The sequence below is a fragment of the Galeopterus variegatus genome, unplaced genomic scaffold (assembly GCF_000696425.1).
Source record: "Galeopterus variegatus unplaced genomic scaffold, G_variegatus-3.0.2 Scaffold787, whole genome shotgun sequence".
In the NCBI taxonomy this organism is placed as follows: domain Eukaryota; kingdom Metazoa; phylum Chordata; class Mammalia; order Dermoptera; family Cynocephalidae; genus Galeopterus; species Galeopterus variegatus.
In genome coordinates, this window is record NW_007726898.1 from 213,032 (window position 1) to 237,584 (window position 24,553).

Below are 24,553 nucleotides of genomic sequence, written 5' to 3' on the forward strand. Positions count from 1 at the left end.
ATATATATAAAAATGCTGTACAAAATCTTTATATTTTAAGATCTGAAAATTTCTCCAATAGTGTTCTTAATTACCCAGCAATCACAAGTATGCAATAGGTTCTCCATCCTTTTGAGACCCAGAAAGCTCGAGTATGATTGATAATTTTAGAAATATTTAAATTATCATTAACCTTGTCATTTTTATATAAGGTAAAATATAGATAATAGGACATTTATAAACAGAGGGAAATTATGTACTTACAGAAATTTATAGATATAAGATACAAACTAACGAAAGGAAAATCACTTGGAGTGGACAAGGATAATGCTAATCATAATGATTGTTTGGTAGAGGCTGTGCTAGAGTGCCATACATTGTTCAAGTTCCACAATCCTTTTTGTAGAGAGAGAAGGAAAAATTTCCCAGATGGGCTTAGATGAGAGTGTCATGATCACATGACTGTAAATTATTTCCAGTTCTTAAATTATTTCCGTGGAACATTTTTCTAAATTTGAGTTTTTTTCAATTTAAAAATATATTAATTTGCTTCAAAGCATGATATTTAATGTATTTAAGATTTAGAAATTAGTCTAATTCTTTTCCTTTTGATTTTCATGAAAAAATGATTTTTCACTAGCACTTAAATATTAAATAAGTCTGTATTTTTTGAACAGGAGCATGAATCTGAAGGTGGAAGAACACCTTTAATGAAAGCTGCAAGAGCTGGTCATGTTTGTACTGTTCAGTTCTTAATTAGTAAAGGTAAGTTTGTATAAAGCAATAGTTTTTCCCCAAAGGTGTCTACCCCTGCCCTCAGTCATTTAGAGATTGAGGGGTAAAGGGCATTTTTTGAGTATCATGTGGGAGATACGTTGCGAGTGGGTAGTTGATAAACACCCTACAATGCACAGAACAGTTCCAAACTACGAGGAATTGTCGTACCAAGTAGCACTGTTGTTGAGAAACACTTCTATGAAGAAAAGTTTCTCTGTGTAAAACTTTGAGAGTTTTGGTAACTTTGTCTGTTTTGTTCATGTAATATAATATTATCTTGAAACCTGGATATTTATGATGTTTCTGCCACTGAGAAACTTGTGGCAAGTCACTTTCCCACTTTTTTGTTGTTGTTGTTGGCAGTTGGCCAGTATGGGGTTCCGAACCCTTGACCTAGGTTTCACTTTCCTCATATTTCCTTGGACCTAAGTTTCCTTCTTTATAAGATAATAGAGAGATAGATACAGTGTAGCATGAAAAATGTTCAAAATTGAAATGTGACTAATAAGGTAAAATGTATGAAGATTTTCATGTCAGTAATTTTAGTTTGAATATCAAAGATCTTAAGAACTTAATGACCAAATTAGCATATTATTATTTCCTTCAAATTATGTCTTAGGGGCTGGCCTGTGGCTCACTGGGGAGAGTATAGTGCTGGTAGCATCAAGGCCACGGGTTTGGATCCCTATATAGGGATGGCCGGTTGACTCACTTGGGAGAGTGTGGTGCTGACAACACCAAGTCAGGGGTTAGGATCCTTTTGCCGGTCATCCTTTAAGGAAAAAAAAAAAAATTATGTCTTAGATGTTTACTACATAAGTTCTAGTTGAAACAGTTTTTCATTTTATTTTATTTACATTTTCCACATTACCTAGCACAGTAATTCAAATAAGGGGTGGTTTCATATTTGGCGAGAAAATGTACCTGTTTTCATTCTCAGATATTTACTGCTGAAAATAGGTGGTATTTACTACTCTTAAATTTCTATTCCTTGCTAGTTCTCTACATGTTTAGCCCATAGAGGGCAGTGTAGTTTGTTTTTATTGGATTTTAGTCATCTTTTCTCCTAAAGAACTTAAAATGTAAATGAAATTTTGTGTTTTACTTTTTTTAATGCAGTAATTACATTAGAAGTAATACATACTGGGCTGGCCCGGTGGCGCACTGCTACAGTGCGCCGCTTGGGAGCGCGGTGGCACTCCCGCCGAGGGTTCAGATCCCACATACAGACCGGCCGCTCACTGGCTGAGTGAGGTGCGGGCGCAACACCGAGGGTTGCGATCCCGTTGCCGGTCCCGGTCCAGTACGGGCACGACACTGAGGGTTGCGATCCGTTGCCGGTCATGAAAAAAGACAAAAAAAAGGGGGAAAAAAAAAAAAAAAAAAAAGGAGTAATACATACTTTTACTGTTATCAAAAGATAATAGTACTGGCACATACTGAAATATTTTTGAACAAAATTATGTCATGTTTGTCTGGGATTTGCTTTAGAATAATTCAAGACGGGAGAGGAGAGTTGATGTGGGTTTACGTGAAATGAGATTGACTGTGTGTAATCATTGAAGCTGGGTAATGGGTATGCGGGGCTTTATTATACTGTTCTCTCTACTCTGTGATTTTTAAGTTTGCCATAGTTTTAAGAAAAAATGCTCTGCTAACATGATTTTTCATACCTTTTCTGTTTTAGGAGCGAATGTGAATAGAACCACAGCTAATAATGACCATACTGTGCTGTCCCTGGCTTGTGCAGGGGGTCATCTGGCAGTGGTGGAACTACTTTTGGCTCATGGTGCAGATCCCACTCACCGTTTAAAAGTAAGTAACTCAGATGTTTCCTGAAGCCTTGTGAATTAATTCTTACTTTTGAACATTATAAAATATCATCTGCTCGTTCCATTTATAATGTCATTCAAAGTATTTATTTTCTTCTGTTTTATTAGAGGAAAGTGTTCTTTACTAACTAGTGATTTTAATGTGTCTGAGACGGACCTCTTGGCTTTATCATCCTAAATGATTCTGAAAAGTAACTTGCTTTTTTCATTTTCTTCCCTTTCCATATTTGCTCTCGCAGGATGGCTCGACCATGTTGATAGAAGCAGCGAAAGGTGGCCATACAAGTGTAGTTTGCTATCTTTTGGACTATCCTAATAACTTGCTTTCAGCCCCTCCACCAGATGTCACTCAGTTAACTCCCCCATCCCACGATTTAAATAGGGTAAGATTCAAAACGAAAATATTTTATATCTTTTTATTCCCCTTTTGCTCACAGTTTCAGCTTACAGTAGATTGCTTTTTTGTTATAATATGTAGTTTTCTTTATAGAGATGTACTTAATATGGTTAATAAACGTCTGGTATAATATTCAGATTCTCAGTTGATATGATTTTGCCTTACTTATTAAGGTCAGAACAACAACTTGAATTCAAAGCCCATTAAAAAAGAATGTCATGGAAATCAACTGGGTACCAACATACTTTAAGTAAATATGTCGTTCTCTGAGCTAGAATACTTAAAAATATTTCGAATAAGTCTTTGTTATTTATTCTTCGCTAAAGCATAATATGTAATGGATTGTGTAGGAAAAGAAGAAATAATCAAATAGTGTTCTTTGTCTTAGGCTCCTCGTGTACCGGTTCAAGCACTGCCCATGGTTGTTCCGCCTCAGGAGCCTGACAAACCACCTGCCAATGTTGCCACTACTCTTCCCATCAGGAATAAAGGTCAGTTATATTTCTAAAGATTGTTTCTTACATATTGTCCAGGTAAAAATAAAATTACAAAAAACTAGTCATTTAAAATTATTTTTCCACAAAAAATGAATTTTACTAAGTTGGCATAATTAAAGACTATTTTTTAAGCAATGAAAAAAAGCATGTTATTGGGAGAGAAGATAGTTAATAGCACTAATTTGTGTTAGAATTAGAAGTACTAGCGGGAGAAATTCAGTTGCTCATCTTTGATGCAATTCTGATTATCCATCATTTCCTTTAATAATCAGTAATTTTTATTCATGTAAAATGTTAAGCTGGGTATAATTGGGTGATATTTTTGTAAATTATTTACTTAAATCTCTGTAGTAATATAAGGTGTAAGGTTAACAAGTTGGATCAAATAGTACAATTTGTTTTAGAATAATTGGTTTAATATAGATTTCATATCTGGGATACCTTTTTCTCAACCAGTAATTCAGAGTTACTTCAGATATGCTTGTTTATTTCTCTAGAATTCTGAGGTCCATATTTGAATTGTGAATGTTATACCATGCATGTTCTTAAGTTATGTCCCCAAACATTACACCTACCAGTTTGAATCAGTTTTTCTTTTTAAAAGTTTTATCTGAAGAACCAATGCAGTTTTTATTTTTTGGTTTTTGGTTACCGATATTCTTTTACCAACAAAAATGCTAAGTATTTCCACCAGCTCTTTTCATTCACTACTACCAACTTAGAGCCTTGGCACCTTTTTCAATTGGTATATCAAACAATTGATTGCTATACCTGTAGCCAGATCAGCCTATTCACCTGGCTGTCAGAAGATACAGTGGATGGCATAGTCCAACATCTTTTCTTCCAGGGAAGCTGAATCCCAATTCTCTACTGGCCAGGTAGCTGTGTGAATATGTGCATTTATATCTTGCCTTTGTCAGTCTTGAAGATGGGTAGACCCCAACAGACCACATATATTTTAGTTGGATTTTAATTTCTTGGTACTACTCAGTGGTTTGGGTATTCTTTGTGTGTATGTGTGTGTGTTTAAAAGGCACAGGCTATTTAATGTGGAAAAACCTTGACTAAGAGGCCTAAGTTTTGCCTACACTCTAATAATTTAGCATTATGTTTCTGTTCTTATGATGGGTTTTTACATCTTTATGACCATATGAAATATTTACACATAGCCTTAGATTTTACTTTAATTGCACCACTTAGATATCACAAACCTCATCCCTCTATTGTTAATTTTAACCATGTGATATTTTTAAAATTCTGAAATTAATTTCCAAAGATTAGTCTATGCACATAAAATACATACATTTTATATTTATGATAAAGAAGGTGGATTTGTTTTTAATTCCTTAACAGTGCCTTTTCACCTTCTATGGATATGATAACTTGGTGCATAACTGTTGGCACTAAACCTCCCAACAGTAACTCTGTAGTGAGGATGCCATTCATGTGCACTTCTGAGGGGGTTTCTTTTTCACACAGCTGCTTCTAAACAAAAGTCCAGCAGCCATTTGCCAGCAAACAGCCAGGATGTACAGGGTTACATCACCAATCAGTCTCCAGAGAGCATTGTAGAAGAGGCTCAGGGAAAGTTAACAGAACTGGAACAGAGGATAAAAGAAGCCATAGAAAAGAATGCACAGCTGCAGTCCTTGGAACTGGCTCATGCTGACCAACTTACCAAGGAGAAGATCGAGGAACTGAATAAAACGAGGGAGGAACAAATTCAGAAAAAACAAAAGATTTTGGAGGAACTACAGAAAGTAGAACGAGAGTTACAACTGAAAACTCAGCAGCAGCTAAAAAAGCAGTATCTAGAGGTTAAAGCTCAAAGAATTCAACTTCAGCAGCAGCAGCAACAGTCTTGCCAACACTTGGGACTACTAACTCCTGTTGGGGTTGGAGAGCAGCTTTCTGAAGGAGACTATGCACGGTTACAGCAAGTGGATCCTGTTTTACTTAAAGATGAACCTCAGCAAACTGCTGCTCAGATGGGTTTTGCACCAATCCAACCTCTGGCGATGCCTCAAGCTTTGCCTCTGGCGGCAGGTCCCTTGCCTCCAGGGTCCATCGCAAATCTTACAGAACTGCAAGGAGTGATAGTTGGACAGCCAGTACTGGGCCAAGCACAGTTGGCAGGGCTGGGGCAAGGAATTCTGACAGAAACACAACAAGGGTTAATGGTAGCCAGCCCTGCTCAGACCCTCAATGACACGCTGGATGACATCATGGCAGGTGGGTTTATATTGTTATGAGCAGGTATCAAATATGATTTGCTTAAGGCGAGTAAGAGTGTGCCCCAATTTTTTGACATTACCCAACTTGAGAACTATTTTTGGACTCTTGACCCATGTATACCTTTAGAAATATTAGTTCTGAGAAGTTCTCAGACAGATACAGCTCAAATTAAAGATTAGCTCATTTAATACAAATGACTAAAGTTTTCTGACTTAGATGGGTAGACTGGAAATCTAGATGTTTCAGTAGTAGGATTGATGTTTGGTTTTCGTTTTTTTGTGTTTTTTCCCCCCCTTTAAGTTCAGAATACTAAGATTGAATTTTGGCTTTTTGCTTCTGTACTCACCGATAAACTGGGAAGTTGACAGAGGTTAAAGTGTAAAACAAGTAGGACACATCAGGAAGCTTTTTGTGAACAGAAATACTTTATTTCCTAATGGATAAGACTTCAAACCAGATGGATATTCAAAAAAACAAAAAAACAAAAACCAAAAAATTTCCCACAAAACTTAAACACCTTTACAACATTAATAAAGTATCAAACCAAATAGGGTTTGATTATACTGTATGTCAGTGATTTTATTCCCTGTGATTGTTAATGTGTAGTCTGTAACTGTATTATGGGAAGGTGTGGTCCTCAGAGAGTATCCTAAAAGATATATTTTTGAATATGTAGCCAGGAAAGTTTTATTCCACTATGATTAGTTTCATTGGCAAAAAAACATTTTTGGTTTTCTAGTTTTTGGTACTTTTTTTTTTTTGTAAGTTCTTTAATATAGAACTAGAATGAGATTTTATAGGGTTATAAGTCGTAAGAATACTATACTGAGAAAGATAATTTGTTTCATTAAAAAAACAGAAGAACAAAAGGAAATTTGAAAAGGAAGGAAAGAGAACAAAGGGAGTAAACAATTGAATTTTGATAATTTTCAGCTGATCTCTTCCCTTTTTTTATTCATTGGTCTATACTTAAAGGATTTATTTTTTTCTAATTTTAAAACTATGTTTCTGTAGCATTACATATTATGAAATTATATGTAATTTAAGTTTAATCTTTTAAAAGAATAAAAAAGAAACTAAATTGTATAGTGTTTAGCTATTTAGCTAACATTCGGAAACAAAGAAACTAGCTAATGAGACAGATTTTATACTTTAAAATTGCTCTAATATTTCCCTGTCCTCTTTTAGTATCACTTCAGTAGTAATATGTGGAATTAAAATCTCTGCTAATCTTAAGGGTGAAATAACTTCTTTGGACAAAATGCTAGTAGTAACTAGTAGTAAAAGCTGTAAAGACTCTTCCATTGATGACCACAAAATTTTTCTATAAATTTGAAAATCACTATTAATCACCAGTAGCTGGTTGTAATAATAGGAATACAATTAAAGATTATTAAATTCCCAGTGATAATTGGGGCAGAGTAGCCATAAATCTCAAATTTGATACTATGTCCATGGCCATTAATTTAGATTATCCATAGTGCTCTTTCTATTATGTCAGACTACCAAAGGATGTATAGAGTTCAGTGTTACTTATTCACTTAAATGAAGAATGGACATTCCATACTAATGAGTGTTTAAAAAGTTTTTGATATGCTATCAGTCTATCTGGTGTGCTTGGCATAGTTGTCAACAGTGATTTTCTAGTTGCACAATTTTTTATGCTGATCGGAATTATCAGACGTTTGTAAAGTAGCCTTTTTGTTGATTCCTATGCCAAACAAAAACAATTCTGTCTATGTGTTCCAGGTGTCCCCATATAAAAAATTTTAAAATGCACATAACTTTTTAGGAAATAATGCAAACACTTGTCATACAATAAAAACACTTTATTTCTTTATTATGCTTATATATGTGAGGAGGGGAGTGATAGTCCAAAGAAGGAACAGCAGGATTAAAAACATCCAGCGACCTACCTGCAGTTCATTCCGAGTATCATGCATGTGCACATGCACACACACACACATATACACACATATTCACTTCTGTAGCCTCATTCTTTAAACTGCTGCTGTAGTAGTAGTACTCGTCCTTTCAGTTGACTAATGATCATTTCAGCTTCTTTGAGTTTTTTAATATATTGCAACCTCATTAGGCTCATAGTCTTCTTTTTCCCTCCCTCCAGTATAGACTGTGCTCTATTCCTCAGTTCCCATTTATTAGACTGCTCTCATAAATAAGATTTGGTCTCTTTCTCTAGTACTTGGCTGACTTCTGTCTTCCCTGTTCTCCATATTTGCCAAAGCAATATCAATTCCCTGTGTAACCTGTCTTAACACCTTGCCTTTGCTGTGTTCTCAAGTTCCCTTTTTCCTGTCCTGACATTAAAACTTTTCTGAGCATGTGGTTCTTCTTCTCTAAATCTAACTCTAAAATGAAGCCCCACATGTAAAGGTCTGTACCATAATTTCTTCAGGTACCTACATACTTATATTTGTTACTTTTAACTGTAAAGAATGGATGAGTGATGAGCAGTTGTTTAGTTTTAGTAAACCGGTTTCATAGATAGCCCAAAGGAAATGAAACGAGGGAATTGATTTTTCCTATCTCCTTTTAGGTGAGGTAATAAGAACATCCGATTTAACCAAAAAATAAGAAAACTCTCTAATTTTAGTAGGTTCTCTAAAAGGAATTATTCCAGTTGAAGTTTGAATTATTATTTAGTTATTTAACCATAAAGCTTAGATATTTTTTATCTGTTTAATATCATGAAATAGAAATCTGATTTGTACAGACTGATGTTCATCCTGTTTAAGCTACTTTTTTGTATTTAGCGTTTCCATTTGTGAAAATTCAATCAAAAGAGATATGGAAACTATTTTAAGAGCTGTAGATTTTACATGATTTTAAATTTTATATCTAGAATATGTACATTTAAATTATCTTGATCTTTTTCTTAACACACATACAAAACTATCAATATGAAATGACAATATCAAGGTCATTAGGTGATCAATTTAATACATTAGTAAATGCCCTTTTCTATCGGTCTGGATTCAAACAGTGTTTTGTTTTGTTTTTGTTTCCTCCTTCATTTTTCCTTTGGCTTTTAAGTGGACTTAAAAGTGTATAATTATAGAATGTGTGTTGCTATAATGTGTAGTGTATGTTTGTGCCTTAACCAAGGATTTCTTGTAAAATAGATTTCTTAATTGATAGTCATGTTTATAAATGTTATAATAACATCAATTTCAGTTTTATTCTTGGCAGGATCATAACCTCTTTTGCCTGGTTTCAGATCCAGTTGTGAATCATGATTGTTTTCTGTCTGATATAGTTAATAACTACTTTGGTAACACACATCCACACCACTGTTGACCAATCAAAGACGAATGCCCATACTTTAATATTATAACATTTTTAATAGGGGGTGGGGAAAGGAATGATGTTCACATATCAACTCTGTAAGTGAGACAATGAGGTAATAAATTACCTTTACCTGAATCTCTGATATATCCTATGCCACTGTCTTTGGAATTCTCCCTCCAAGTACTGACCCTTTCTTAAGTTGCATAATTTGGTGAAAATAATATCACAGCAAAACCATGCTTAGAATAACTAACAGTAATTTGTATTCGAAGGATGATTGTGTGCAGATAGACATTTATTTTGACTCTAATCTTTTAATTTTATCCCCTTAAGTCAGTGTGATTGCTGGATTGATGGGTGGGCATTTAATCCCCTTCATGTGAGAAACTACATTTTTATGTAAGGATCAAATTTTTATATTTGGATATAAGTGTCATACTGAGGGCTACAATGCAGAATATTATTATCCCCCTGTCTGTAGTTAGTAAAATGGTGGGAGGTGTTTTAAATTTTTTTTTTTTTTTTTTTTTTTTCTTTTTTTTTTTTTGTCTTTTTTCGTGTCCGGCAACGGATTGCAACCCTCAGTGTCGCGCCCGTACTGGGCCGGGACCGGCAATGGGATCGCAACCCTCCGTGTCGCACCCGCACCTCGCTCAGCCAGTGAGCGGGAACTGGTCTGTATGTGGGATCCGAACCCTTGGCGGGAGCGCCACCGTGCTCCCAAGCAGCGCACTGTAGCAGTGCGCCACCGGGCCGGCCCTTAAATATTTGGATAGTGAGGTTTTCCCCTCTCCAACAGTGAAATTACTTTCATTAGTTCTAGGATATAAGGTGCAAAATTGGCAAGTAAAAACCACATTTTCCTCATTCTAATCTTGACTATTTTACCTTTTATTCTTTTTCTAATTAAGAAGATATAATAGACAATCTTCCATTTGTATTTCTATTTAAATTTAATACATAAAAATATTTTGGGGGGGGTTATTTTGAATTAGGGTTTTGTGACTACTTACTGTAAGAAGATAATTTATTTTTCAGTGGATTATTGTTTAGAAAATGTGTTATTCTCCGTATACAATTTTGGACTGTGGTCCAGTCAGAAATAACCAGGAAAATGAGTTATTAGTGTTGTGGCAGTCTCCTTGTAGACATTTTGTTTTAAAAAGTCTTTAAATATTTTCTAATAAATATTTCTTACTATTACCTAACAGTGTTTCATCCTTATTAAGTGCAGTTGTTTTGTTCAACAGCAGTCAGTGGAAGAGCATCTGCAATGTCAAACACTCCTACCCACAGTATCGCTGCTTCCATTTCCCAACCTCAGACTCCAACTCCAAGTCCTATCATCTCTCCTTCAGCCATGCTACCTATCTACCCTGCCATTGATATTGATGCACAGGTAAGCTTCAAATTTAGGAGAGATGGTTTTTCACTGGAATTACACCATCACTAAAAACATTAACATTCAGTGATTTAAACCACGCTAGATGGCCTTGTCTCTGGGCAAAGACGTGAGCCAGGGAATCCAGATTTTAAAAAATAAAATGCCAAATGCAGATTATTACTGATAATTATATGATGATCTGGTTTCCAAGGTCGTCAGGTAAATCTTTTAAGTTTATTCTAGTTTAGAAGAGAATGTAAAAAGAAATAACTTATTTAAGATGAGTGTTTATTTCCTTCTAATATTAAATTAGAAGATAAGCTTTAAAATACATAATGGCTTGCATATAAAAGAAAAAGTTTCAAACTTTTATAGACTTGATATTTTTATATATCATATATACTTGATTGCATTTATATCATCTTTGAAATTCTAATCGTGCTGATTGAAATACGTATCTTTAAACTTTAGCTGTTAAGGGATTCCAAAGGGGGTTAAAAGCACTTTTTATCTCTTCAGATTATCTGAAGAAATAATGTGTGTGTGTGTGTTTAAATAAATCTTTAGAAAGCTTGAAAGCTATTAAATAAACAATTTTTAAAAAACTTAGTTTACCATGCAGTTTTGTAGCAAGGTAAGGTTGGAGCGAATAGCATATGTTTTGTCCTGAAGGAAGGCCGTGAGGTCTAGCTTAGAAAACTGATGAATAAGGTAAGGGTGTATGGCCTTTAGAACTGAGATATGTTTGCAGTTTATTTAGTTTTCATATTTTGAGTAAGGAGTGTACATTATAAAACTTTCAGTTTTGTCTGTGATCAGTTCTTTATAATCCTTAATTTCAGGAAGTATATGTGTTATATGGACCATTAAGGGTACATACTCTTAACCTATTAGAAATAAAGTCTCCTTTTCATTAAAACATTTCTCGGTAACACTGTGAAAAAGGATTTTTATTTCTGTTCTTGTTTCCCAAATGTTTATAGTTTTATATGTGCTTTTTTTTTTTTCCTTTTTGTCTTTTTTACTGACCGGTAACAGGATCGCAACCCTCGGTGTCGCGCCCCGCACCGCGCTCAACCAGTGAGCGGGAACCGGTCTCCACATGGGATCCGAACCCTCGGCGGGAGCGCCGCCGCGCTCCCAAGCGGCGCACTCTCCAGTGCGCCACTGGGCTGGCCCCTTTTTTTTTTTTAACACTTAAAATTGCCAGGGACTGTTTTCAGAAATTATCTCGTCTAATCCTCAGACCACATGTATGAAATAGCTACTCTTATTACTACTAATAATCTCCCTGATAAGAAACTGAGGCTGAGAGAGATTAAGCATTTTTTGTTCTGTCACTTCACTTAGCTAAGATGTGGTGAGGCTAAGAACCAAAGTCAGTCTATTTGACTTCAAACACACTATTCTTAATTACCATGCTATATGGTCTTTTTAAAAATATATAAGACATTCATGTGATGAACCACAGTTATTTACATTTAATGATGATAGCGTTATAGATTGAATTTGGTATTGACTTTGCATTGTTTTTCTTCAATCTTTTCTGCTCTGAGGCTATTATGTTTAGCCAGAAGTTGTTTTCTTATTTTTATGGGATCAAGAATTGATCCACAAGCAAAAGTAAATACTTCATCAAAATATAAAAAGATTTCTTCTTAAAAATGTTTTCAAACAGAACAGGCACAGAAAAAGTTCATTCAAATATGATCATGCTTTTACTGAATTTGAAATTATTATAGTGATGGGGAAATGATTTTACCTGACTATACCAACTCAACCAACCATCACTATTTTATAAATTGATTTCTGAGAGTTTACATATAATCTTTTTTAAATAGTAGGCATGCTTATATAGAAAGATATGACTATGGATTCTTAAAAATCTTCTTCCTCTTTACTGGTCTCTTCATTAAGGTTTTTCATTTGTTGGGTTAGTCTAACCCAAGTTTAACTACTTTTTATGGAATTTACCTAAGTAATGAGAAAGTTCCTGCATTGGAAATAATATACAAATTAATATTCAGATACTGTTTATCATTTTTATTTTTGAGTTTTTAATGTGAGTTTTAAAAATATATTAGTTTTTATATTAAGCAGTTACTTTAAGTGATAAAAATAAAGACCTTTTATACTCAATCCATTTGAAGTTTTTTTGGTACTAAAATTAAAATTCCATGAGCTCTTACATAATGGATATTTTGGTTTATATGTGACAATAGTGTGCCATAACAGACAAGTGATATAATGAAAAAATTAATACCAAGATTCAGCATTTGTTTTGAAAGATTAAACATTCTCTATTACTTTCATTTTTTAATTTAACAAGTGTTAACATGTACATACTTAACACTTTACAGATAGTAACTTCAACCTAATCTTTGTAACAGCCTCTTGAAGTAGGCACCCTTTTACAGGTGGAGAAAGGCATAGAGATACTAACTACCTTGCCCAACATCTAATGAATGGTGGAGCCACCTTTCAAACCTAGGCACTTTGGTTCTAAAATCTGTTCTTAACCACTGCACTTAGCTTCATCTTTTTTGATTTTTTAACTTGGGTGTGAATGTTGAATTTGAGTTATATTAACCTGGTAAATTAGATTACAGAAATGTGTCCACTACCTAAACGGTAAAGAATCATGTCTTTCATCTTTGCAAATTTACATAAAATCTTATAGAAGAACAAAAAAAAAAAGTTAAATTTTTTAAAGGCTCAATTTATGACTCCTTTTAAAATGCTAATGATTCTGGAAAATGGTCATCTTTAAACTGTTTTAACTGAACATTTTAGACTGGAAGTAATACTTTTAACAAGGAATAGCCAGAATCATATGTTTGATTTCTGGACATTGAAAAATGCTAAAGAGTTTGCATCCTTTTCGAGGTTCCTCAAACCAATGTTATACAACTAGAAGTCACCTTTTGTGCAAGGGTGTGCCACAGGCTCTCCAACTCTCCTAATAGTTTTATTGAATCAAGTTTGTCTGGATATTTTCAAAACTTTTACATTAATAGCATATACTGTACTGTTAAATCTATTTTAGGAAATATCAATAAATAATAGCTTGAAACAATTATTTTGGACTATTTTACTATACCTTTTGGTAGCATAGCTTTGATCTTTATTTTTATTTTGCTTGGGTGGTATAACCAAACTAATTCCTGGGGTATTGCCTATATAGAAATTAGGAATTGTGAAAAGATTTTAAGTACCGCAGGCTTTATGAAACAAAAAATCTGCCTCAAAGGTTGAGTTCAGTACTACTGAATTAGCTGAATATTTTATTGTGTGAAATTTGATTGATTCTAATAGTCACTAAAAGTGAGAAAAAGAACCAGTTGTTTTGTTTATGGACTGTAAAAACTTGATCCAGCCCCTTTCTTGACACATGTCATTTACATATTTCTGTATTGCTTGTCATTTTTATTCTCAAACTTCTAAAGGCTATTCTTAAACTTAGAGTAAGTTATTGTAGTACATCTGAAAAATGAGAAAAATACACAATTTTACTTTTTTCCCAGTTTTTAAATAAAAAACACATATCTACTGTCTTTTAAAGAGGGTAGACATTAAATTTAACTTGCCGTATATCAAAACTGAAATTGTAGAATATATGAAATTATGATATAAATATTATTTAGATATTTTTCTATATTCTCCTGTTGGTTTTGCAATACAGAGAACAGTTTTATTGTAATGATTTAACAAGAGAAATTAAGGGGCCTGGGAAAATCAATTAACAGTGATATGTAATATGTTACCATTAAAGCATTCTTTAAAATACATGCATTCTGCTTGTTCATATGAACGGGTTTTAAATAGGTTATTCATTTCACTGATTATTCAGTAAATGAGTTACTGATTATTCAGGTTGTATGCAAGCTTAAAACTGATTTGCTTATTATCCAAGTTATATGCAATGATTTAATGATTTACCGATATTATGATTTAATGATTTATTGATATTTAATGATTTTTAGGATACGTGAAGTGTGCTATCCTATGTTTTAAGCTTGCGTATAACCTGACTGCATTAGACAATGAGATGTTAGGGATTCTGAAGGTTGTGGAGGTCTAAAAAAAGATTAGTTCTTTAAATCCTAATAGTTTTCAAAATAATTTAATTATTTTAAGAGTAATTAAGTAGATGTACATACTTCATTTTTTAGAGACAGTTTAGGTATTTTTTTCACCTTCATTTCAGCTGATTAAAAGTTGTGTTTTTCTTCAGTATTGCCATCTGTCTTAAAATTCCATGTTTTTTCACTCTGAACTACTGTTATAAAATTGAATAGTCATGTTGATAACTTACAGAATATTTTTACATTGAATATAATTTTATCATTTTTATAAGCCAGAATTTATCATAATAACAACATCTGTTATGGTGTGGAATGGTATATTTTATGGTATCGTGGGCTGAATGGAAATTTGCTTTAGAATGTAAACCTGGATGAGCTCTTAAGAAAGCTCTGGGCACTTATCTCCTTTTTCAGGTTTGGGATTTTTTTCTTAGATATGAAAAATAATGTATCTTATTGGCCAATATAATGTAACATAACTTTCTGCAATATAATTTGATCAAAGGATCCCTCCTTTAAGTGGTACTTTGCCTTCCAGAAAATCATCACCTGTATTGTTATCTTATTTGCTTGTTCAGCAGTATTCAAGTATTTTTTTCTATACCCTGTCGTTAATGTTAACCCACACTTTTATTTCAGTTCGTTTTTTGTTGTATTGTGAAGTAAGGTAATATTTCTTACCATTTTGGGATTGTGTAGGTGTGTTTTTAAGGGATGGAAACCTCACTTTAATATCTTTAAGTTCCTTTGTTATTGTATTAAAAGATTATCATAAAATATTAAATTTCTCTTTAATGCAGAAGGACAATGGAGCTACCCACTCTTAATTTCAATTCCCCAAGGAATCTGACTAGCTCTCCTTTCTCAGCTTCAAGTATTTTTTCCTTGAACTCTCATAATACGTTTTTTATACTTTTCTCAAGGATTGAACCTAAGTTTGCCCTACATAGTCATCACTAAGCTCCTAGAGAACACAGCCTATATTTACTTATCTTCATCAACCTTAGAGTACTTAGCAGAGTGCTTTGAACATGAAAGATGCTTAGTAAATGTCAGCTGGATTTCTGTTGTATAATGAGGGGGGCATTTTACTGATCCACTAAAATTTTCCATGCTTATCTTTTTCAAATTTTGTATATGTCTTTTTATTCTCTTTTTAAAATTGGCACAGCTTTCCTAAATTATGGGAGGAATTTTAGAAAACTTATAAACATCATAAAGTTGACTGTTTTGCTGGTTGCATGTACTAACAGAGAGGACATAAGACAGATACACTTTATTCACCTCAGTCTGCTGTGCCTCAGGGCCATCTTATCACATTGTGGGGAGAGGATTTTGTTATCAAGAAGATCCTGTTGGTTTTTGTTTGACCATCTCTACAAATTATTAGCTTATGTGGCCACTGGAAAGTTATTTCTCTGAGATTTTGTCTCCTTTTCCATGAAATCAGACATAATAATTCCTTCTTTATAGAATAGACCTGAAATGAAGATCAAATACTATAATATAATTAGAGCTGTCATTCATTTAAGTTTCGTGTCCTTCTCCATTGTTGTAGTTGGTGCATCTCTCCCTTGTGGCCATCCCTGATCTCTGCAGTCAGTAGCTCTGCTCTCTGCCAGCCTCTTCTGCAGAGCAGCTTTTGCGGTCTCCCTGTTCATCACTGACTAGTAGGCTTTTTCTTATTTCTTGACTCTTTATCGATTTTTGCCTTTTGTCTCTTGTTTTTCATTTTTTATAATGAAATTTGGTATTTAGGGTTATTTACATTCTGGGAGAATATGCTTTCCTTTTTATATTTATTACCTACATGTAATAAACATTATATAAATATAAATGCAATAAACATATCTCCCCTATATGTAATCTTTTGTTTGTTAGTAATAGCCTTTGAATCTGTGACCCTTTGCAGCTATTGTCATTCTTTCTATTTAACTATCATTTATTGTTTCCTGGGCAAAGCATCACTTATAGGTGGAGAATCCAAGCATGAATAAGACATGTTCATGAACTTCCAGCAATTTATAGTCCTCTGAGAGTGATAAATATAAGGCAGATTGGTGCTAAGTGCTATAATATTAAGTTTTCCAGTAGCCATATTAAAAAATATTTTTTAAATAGATGGGATATGTTTTATTAAACTGAATATATCCATAATATTGTTTCAACATGCAATCAGTCCAGAAAATTACTAAGATGTTTTACATTATTTCATGCCAGAATTCTTCAGATTTGGTGTGCATGTTATACTTACAGCTAGAGTAGTCAAATCATCCTGGTTTTCCCAAGATTTCCTTGTTTTATCACCAAAAGTTCCTCATCCCAGAAACCCCTTCAGTCCCAGGTTTGTCACCCTATTTAAAGTATATCTCAATTTGGACTTCTCTGAAAATACTTGATTTGTATTTAGATTTGATTAAATGTACAGTCAAAAATAGATACATTTAACTCAAGTTGTTCGAGACATCCAAAAAACTTTCCATTGATAGACTATCAGTTAATAAATTTAAATTAATTAAAATAAAATTAAAGATTCAGTTTCTCCATTACACTAGTCATATTTTGACTGCTAATCATCGCACATTACTAGTAGTTATCTTTTTGGACAGCACAAGTTAGAGTACTACACATGGGGAATTAATTAGATAGTTTGCTACATCAGCATTTAAACTATGATAGAGTATGATCATTGGCCAGTCTAGTATTGTATTGGTCGCTATCATTAGCAAAAAGAAATAAATTGTATATAGACAGTATCATGTCTCAATTAAAATAGTCTTTGTCTTAGAAAATACACTGTATATTTTGTATTTTGTTGTTGTTTCTTTAAATATTTTGGGACTTTATTCTCAAATGCAGCTAAGTTACTTGGAAACAATTTTTTTTATTTCAAAGCTTGCTTCTCACCTTTGTTAGGTGGGTTCAGAATAGCCAATTTGGCCCCACTACTGAGGATTCTACTTGATATCCTGTGTGTTTTGAGGTCTTTCTACTCTAGCTAGTGGGAACCAAACTATTCCTGGCCTCATGTAAGCTCTGCGTGTTCAGCCTACTCCTTTCTGGTGGTCTTTCCCTGGCCTCTGATAATTTCCTTATGTACACGTGCTGATCAAAACTCAGGTGAAGACTTGAGGGGAACCCTCTGCAGATCACCAGAGTACTCTCTCTGTGTAGTGCTCTCCTCTTCAGTAATCTGCCCCGTGAATTCTGGTCACCTTGACCTCTCCAAACTCTGTCTTCTCAACTCTGGGAAACTGTGGGCTCTGTTTGGGTACCTACTCCCTGCACTTCAGCCTAGAAACTCTCGAGGCAGTAAATTGGGTTAATCATTTCCATCTTCAAGAATCACTGTCCTGCACTGCCTGTCTAAATGCCATCATTTCAAAGTTTGTCTCTTTTTTTTTCCTTTCCCTTTGCTTTCCTTTCCTTGTCTTTTCTTTTATCTTTTAGTTATTTGAGATAGAAAAATAAATCTGGTCTATGTTACTCCATTAACAGCTTGAAGAAAAATGAGTCTACAGTATTCTTTCAATCATGTAGTTGAAAACAGCATGTGGTTGAAAATCATACTCTTTTTTTGTGCTTGCTTTAAGAATTACACCTAAAGTTCAAATATTTGTAGCCTAGCCTTAAAAAAAAATCACAGGTTGGCCACTAATGGGGAAAAAAATAAATAAGCCTTACTATTCAAATCTTTGATGTATTCGTAGCAGAGTGGTACATATGTATCTATGTGTATATGTTATGTGTGCATATTATGTATTTGATAATAACTTTTATTTTTTAATTTACTTTTAATTGACATGTATTAACTGTGCCTATTTATGGGGTACAGAATTATATTTCAATACATTGTATACAGTGTGTGGTGATCCAGTCAGGGTGATAAGCATATCCATCATCACAAACATTTGTTGTTTCTTTGTGATGAAAGCGTTTGAGCTCCTCTCCTAGCTATTTGAAAATATACAATAAATTATTGTTAATTATAGGTGCCTAGCACTATTGTATACCACTAGAACTTATTTTTCCTATCTAGCTGTAATTTTGTATCTGTTTTAAAATTATCTGATAAGCTAATAAAAAATTTTTTTTTAACAGACTGAGAGTAATCATGACACAGCGCTAACACTTGCCTGTGCTGGTGGCCATGAAGAACTGGTACAGACACTGCTAGAGAGAGGAGCTAGTATTGAGCACCGAGACAAGAAAGGTAGGGCCTACTTTTGTTGATTTTATTTTCTGGAATATTTGTGGAAAAAAATTAAGTATTTAGAACTATTATTTCTTAGTTCTATTTTGATGCTTAGGTATGTTATAAAACAGTATCGTTCCTTTGCTTGGCATGTAGTGAGAATATCATTATTTTTCTCCAGGTTTTACTCCACTTATCTTGGCTGCTACAGCTGGTCATGTTGGTGTTGTAGAAATATTGCTGGACAATGGTGCAGACATTGAAGCCCAGTCAGAAAGAACTAAGGACACACCACTGTCCTTGGCTTGTTCTGGGGGAAGACAGGAGGTAATGTTTCCCCTTAGCGTAATTTTTTTCCTCTCTCTGTTTAGCAGGTGTATACTTTAACATTTTTTTTTCTATCAGAACAATGGTTTGACGTTTAGGTTTATCACAGTAACTGAAACCATTATCTACTAGCAAAATGACAAGTATCAGTGTTAGCGTGAAGCTGTCTTGCCAGAAAAGTCATACTTTATTTAAATCCTGCTCATTTAAAAGTAGTACCTGTCATAGGAATCTCTGTTTTGCATTTACGCTAAGAGAAAGACTAAGACATTCCAAATCAAATTAGAAGCTCCTCATAAACAGGGTATACTTTCACTCATGTTTCTCTGCCCTAGAGTACATAGCATAAAAGGTACTTAAGCCCAGCCTCTGTTGTTCTCAATAAATTGGTAGGGAATTAAGAGTATTCCATTTTTATTTGTTCTGAGAGCTCCTGTCTTGCTTTTTATTTTCCTATCCTTTCTGAACTCTGGAAGAAAGGTTCTCAGATAAGATTATAAGATTATATGACCTTTTGGCTTTTTAAGAAAGCTAGAACAACTGGTGTTGACCAGGTAAGCCTAAGAAGCTATAGCTTTACACTCACTTGTATGTCTTCTGGCATTTAATAATAAGCTAGATAACCCAGTTTTTTTGTTTTTTTTCAAATCCAATTCTGTGTACGGGGGATATAATATTTACTAAGCTAGTTGTGCTGTCTCTAAAGATTTACAACTTCTCAATCAGGGAATTATTGAATCTTAGATTTAAGGAGCACACTGAATCATCCAGATCAGTTTCCTACTTACCTTAAAAGTTTTGTCTTTTTTCTTTTTCTTTTATAAAGTGTTTCTATTTATCAAGCCTGACATATGCCTCTCTAAGTTTTCCCACTGTTCCTAGTTCTGTTCTTTGAACAAATGGAAAAGAGGTTTATACCCTCTTTTGTCTTCAGATATTTGAATCTGTTTTCCAAAGTCACCTATTTTGAGTGAAACAAATCCTGTTCCTTCATCAGTTAGCTTGAGAATATCTTTTCCAAACCCTTCACTATCCTGGATATTTTACCCTTTATGTCAGTATTCCTCCTGAAATATTATATCTAAAGATACTCTGGGGTCGGCCCATGGCTCACTTGGGAGAGTGTGGTGCTGATAACACCAAGGCCACGGGTTCAGATTCCCACATAGGGATGGCCGGTTAGCTTTCATAAGAGAGCGTGGTGCTAACACCACCAAGTCAAGGGTTAAGATCCCCTTACCGGTCATTTTTTTAAAAAAAGAAAGAAAAAAAATACAGATACTCTGACCAGCGAACTGGTGGACTATTACTTCCTATTTGAGCATCTTAAACTAGCATTTTTCCCCCCTTTGCCAGTCATAGCACACCAAGTTGTATTGAATTATCATCAGTTGAACCAACTAGGTTTACACTTTTTTATTTTTCCATAGACAGTTTTTGCTTTGGCTCTTGCTGTAATTTTTTCCCTTTTATATTTGGAGTAGATATTATATGCATTGATTGTTAGATGCACTTGCTACTAGAGATGTTCTGCACAAGGAATCTGTCCTTACTATGTTTCTTCTGGTTCTGTCATGTGTTTCTTCTGTAATCCACAATGGGGCAGTGGATATGTTAAAAAGATTTTAAATCAAACGTGAAGAAAGGTGGTCAAAAATAAACTACTTAATTTGATAAATTATTTCTGGTACCTCAGAAAAAATAGAGACCCCTGTCAATCCCAGATTGAAATGTAATGGCAGAAATCTTTGCAATTAAATAACAACATTAAATTGAAAAGCTTGTAATAAAATATCAGTGAGAAATATAATTACTTCTCTTTTGAAATATAATGAAAATAAAAATTTTCCTTTAACTAAAATTTTTAATCATTATGTAGCTTGAAATAATACTGGTTTCATATATCACGTTTTTCAATATTGGATTAAAAAGAAATCAGTTGATTTCCTTCATTTAAAAATAGTATTAAAGCCAATAGAGTACTGTAATTTTTATGAATTAATGTATTCTTATTAAACTGTAACAGATGAGGTTATAACAGTTGGAGAAGTCTTTCAGGGTATTAATTTTGCCTCTAAACACTCCTATTGCTTTAATTTGGTGCCATTAGAACTGGTAAGTATTTATGGTAAAACATTGCAAGTGAGTTTACCATAAAATGACAAATAAGTTTTTTGGTTTTTTAAAAATATTTAATGTTAGTTTTTGGGAAAAGACCAATCCTCCAAGAGATAAGTCCAGCTATCTTCACGTAATGGGATTGAGAAAACTTTAGAAATAAAATAAAATAGCCTAATGCCATTTTTTTGTCTTGTTTTTATAACCTTGTCACTTAAGCCCTCTAGTCTTACTGGCTCTGAAAGCAAAAAAGTGATAGAAAGCCATATCTAAAATTGGGCATAGCTTTTTTCCAAACAAGTAAAGTTTTAACTTACATGTAAGACAAAGCACTGTTCATTAACATGATCATTAATATTATTATTTCCCAGTTAGTATTTTAAGATATATTATTAATTAGTAAAAGCAAGGGTAAGAGCTATGATCTTGAGCCAGTCTTAACTTCCTTATGCCTTATTTATAAAATGAAAGATTGTTACTAGGACCTGTTTCAAAAATTTGTTTTGCACATTAAATGGCATAGTCGGCAAAAAGATCTGTATATGGTCAATAAGCACTTAAATAAGTGCTAAACCTTTTTAGCTATCAGTGGGACACTACTGCATACCCACTAGAATGGCTAAAATTAAAGATTGGCAGTAACAAATGTTGTCAAGGATATAGAGCATCCAGAACTCAAGTATTGTTGATTAGAGTGTAAATATGCGGGGTCTTCAAAAAGTTCATGGAAGGATTCTTATTATCTTTTAATTCTACTTTTCCACAAACTTTTTTTTGGGGGGTGGCAGGGGATCTGAACCCTTGACCTTTGTGTTACCAATACCAAGTGAGCTATTTGACCAGCCCCTCCATGAACTTTCTGAAGTACTCTCATAGTACAACCACTTTAAGAAAAGGTCTGGCAATTCTTTATAAAACTATGTACCCAGAAATTCAATTAGTATAATATTAATGGTAGAATCTAAGTAGTGAGCATATATAAAGTCTTTTCAACTTTTTTTTATGTTTGAATTTTTTCATATTTTTGAGAAAAGATAGTTGTTATCTTTTAATATGGGCTTAAAAAATTAGTTACTGATTGAAGGGCTTTGAAATATTTAAAATACATTCACATGTAACTGAAAAAAATCTTGTCCCATATTCTATTTTACTACTGTGGCACATTGCCTGGCAGGGGGGTGCTGAACATGCTAGCTCAGATGGCTCTTCCTCTTCTTATAAAACCAACAGTTCTACTCACATGGTAACCCATTAATCCGTGAATGGAATAATCTATTCATGATGGCAGAGCCCACATGACCCAATCAGTTCTTAAAGGCTCCACTTCTCAATACTGCCAAATTGGGGATTAAGTTTCAACTTGAGTTTCTGAGGGGACAAACATTCAAACCCTAACAAACACACTATACCATTTGACTGGCTGTTAGCTCTAGTTGGCTAACCCCGATAACACCAAGGTCCAGGGTTCAGTCCCTGTACTGGCCAGCTGCCAAAAAAAAAAATGTAGACACACTATACCATTTTAGTAGATTTCTAAATGGGCTTGACTTGAGAAGCTATTTCTTTGTTGGCTTCTAAGATGTACAGGATGAAAGAACTTTTCCCTTCTCTTGTTATACAATATACCAGAAAAAAACCCCAGAGAAATCAGAAATAATACACCTTGAAAATTATCTTACCATGAGAAGAAAACACGTTTTTTTTCTTTTTTTTTTTTCTTTCCAGGTGGTAGAGCTCTTGTTAGCTCGAGGGGCAAATAAAGAGCACAGGAATGTTTCTGATTACACACCTCTAAGCCTGGCTGCTTCTGGTGGCTATGTGAACATCATCAAAATATTACTAAATGCAGGAGCCGAGATTAATTCTAGGCAAGTTTTATTCTCTCTCTACAAACTCCTTACTTAGCAAGAGTGCTATGTTACAGATATTTGTAGAACACCTATTTTTTAATTCCATATTTAGGAAACCCCTTCATTACAAATTTAGAATCCAAATTGTTAAGAGATTTTTGAGATTAATTTTATTTAAGTAATTAAAACTGTTGACACAGAAATTGAAAAAAGTATCAATTACTCTGTTTATGGTACTAAAAGGAAACACATCTTCTTAAGTTTTAATTAAGCAAGCAAATATGTGCTTTAGGATGTAAAGTCCATCTTCATTAATAACTTAATAACCACTTTCCAGCCCAAGTCGTTATGTTGGATGAGATAGTATATATTCTAGTAAAAGATTTCTAAGAGTTTTGGTAGTACCTCAAAGATTTACTAGGGTTGAGAAAAATGATTACAAAATAAAGAATCTTACATTAGAATTCTCTAACATCCATTTTCAGGTCATTTAAAATGTATACTTTTTCTTTTGTTCTCCCCATGCCTTCACCCCTAGAACTGGTAGCAAATTGGGCATTTCTCCTCTGATGTTAGCAGCTATGAATGGGCATACAGCTGCCGTTAAGCTCCTGTTAGACATGGGATCTGACATAAATGCTCAAATAGAAACCAATCGGAACACTGCCCTTACCTTAGCCTGCTTCCAAGGAAGAACGGAAGTGGTTAGTCTTCTGCTTGATAGAAAAGCAAATGTTGAACACAGAGCTAAGGTAAGAAAAGGTCTGTGATTTACATATGGGTTTATTGCTTTGATATTTAATGTGTTATAGTAGCAACATGCTAATTATAACTTTAGTACTTCCAAGTAACATTTATTTCCTATATATATTTAATCAGAAATCATTCTGTATGACTCAGTCAAGCATTAATGCTTGAAAAGTTTTTATAGGTGATAATGACATTGGCGTTATCAGCTGAAGAAGACGTACTATTTTGAAAGAGAAGGGAGGGAAACATTTTATTGAGTGCCAGTTATATGCCAAGTGCCTGCATTTTATAGTTTTTTTTCACAATACCATTGAGATTAGGTACAATTATCTTCTTTTAATTGATCAGACTATAACTCAAAGAGGCTAATAATCAGTGCTGAAATTCAGTTATGAATCTTTGTAACAACTATACCATATCGCTTCCTCAGATTGTTAATTCTTTAGCATTTAATTCTTTCCAGTCTCTTATGTTATTTTTTATTTTCCACTAAACCTAGACTGGCCTCACACCACTAATGGAAGCTGCCTCTGGCGGATATGCAGAGGTGGGCCGAGTTCTTTTGGATAAAGGTGCTGATGTTAATGCCCCTCCAGTGCCCTCCTCTAGAGATACAGCTTTAACCATAGCAGCAGATAAAGGGCATTATAAATTCTGTGAGCTTCTCATTGGCAGGTATGATGTTACTATACCCATGATATATGAACACAAGTGCTACTAGTGGTTACCATTTTGTCTGGGCAATTGTGCTATTAAAAAAGTCAAATGTGATTGCTTTGTTTATAAACTACAATTGTCCCCCCCCCCCCCCCCCCCCT

General features: G+C 34.0%; 1 protein-coding gene across 3 annotated transcripts in view; it reads left to right on the forward strand.

Moving 5' to 3' along the window:
* ANKRD17 (ankyrin repeat domain 17) overlaps positions 1-24,553 on the forward strand; it is a 123,671-nt gene that overhangs the window by 55,167 nt on the left and 43,951 nt on the right. Inside the window, exons 11-21 of one of the 3 annotated variants that reach the window (XM_008572457.1) lie at positions 657-744; positions 2,444-2,571; positions 2,828-2,971; positions 3,374-3,476; positions 4,962-5,714; positions 10,277-10,425; positions 18,597-18,708; positions 18,872-19,017; positions 22,861-23,003; positions 23,524-23,737; positions 24,235-24,410. In XM_008572457.1, the coding sequence (XP_008570679.1) occupies positions 657-744; positions 2,444-2,571; positions 2,828-2,971; positions 3,374-3,476; positions 4,962-5,714; positions 10,277-10,425; positions 18,597-18,708; positions 18,872-19,017; positions 22,861-23,003; positions 23,524-23,737; positions 24,235-24,410 (2,156 nt within the window). The remainder of the gene's footprint in view (positions 1-656; positions 745-2,443; positions 2,572-2,827; positions 2,972-3,373; positions 3,477-4,961; positions 5,715-10,276; positions 10,426-18,596; positions 18,709-18,871; positions 19,018-22,860; positions 23,004-23,523; positions 23,738-24,234; positions 24,411-24,553) is intronic. The other 2 variants (XM_008572458.1, XM_008572459.1) reach the window with 2 other exon arrangements.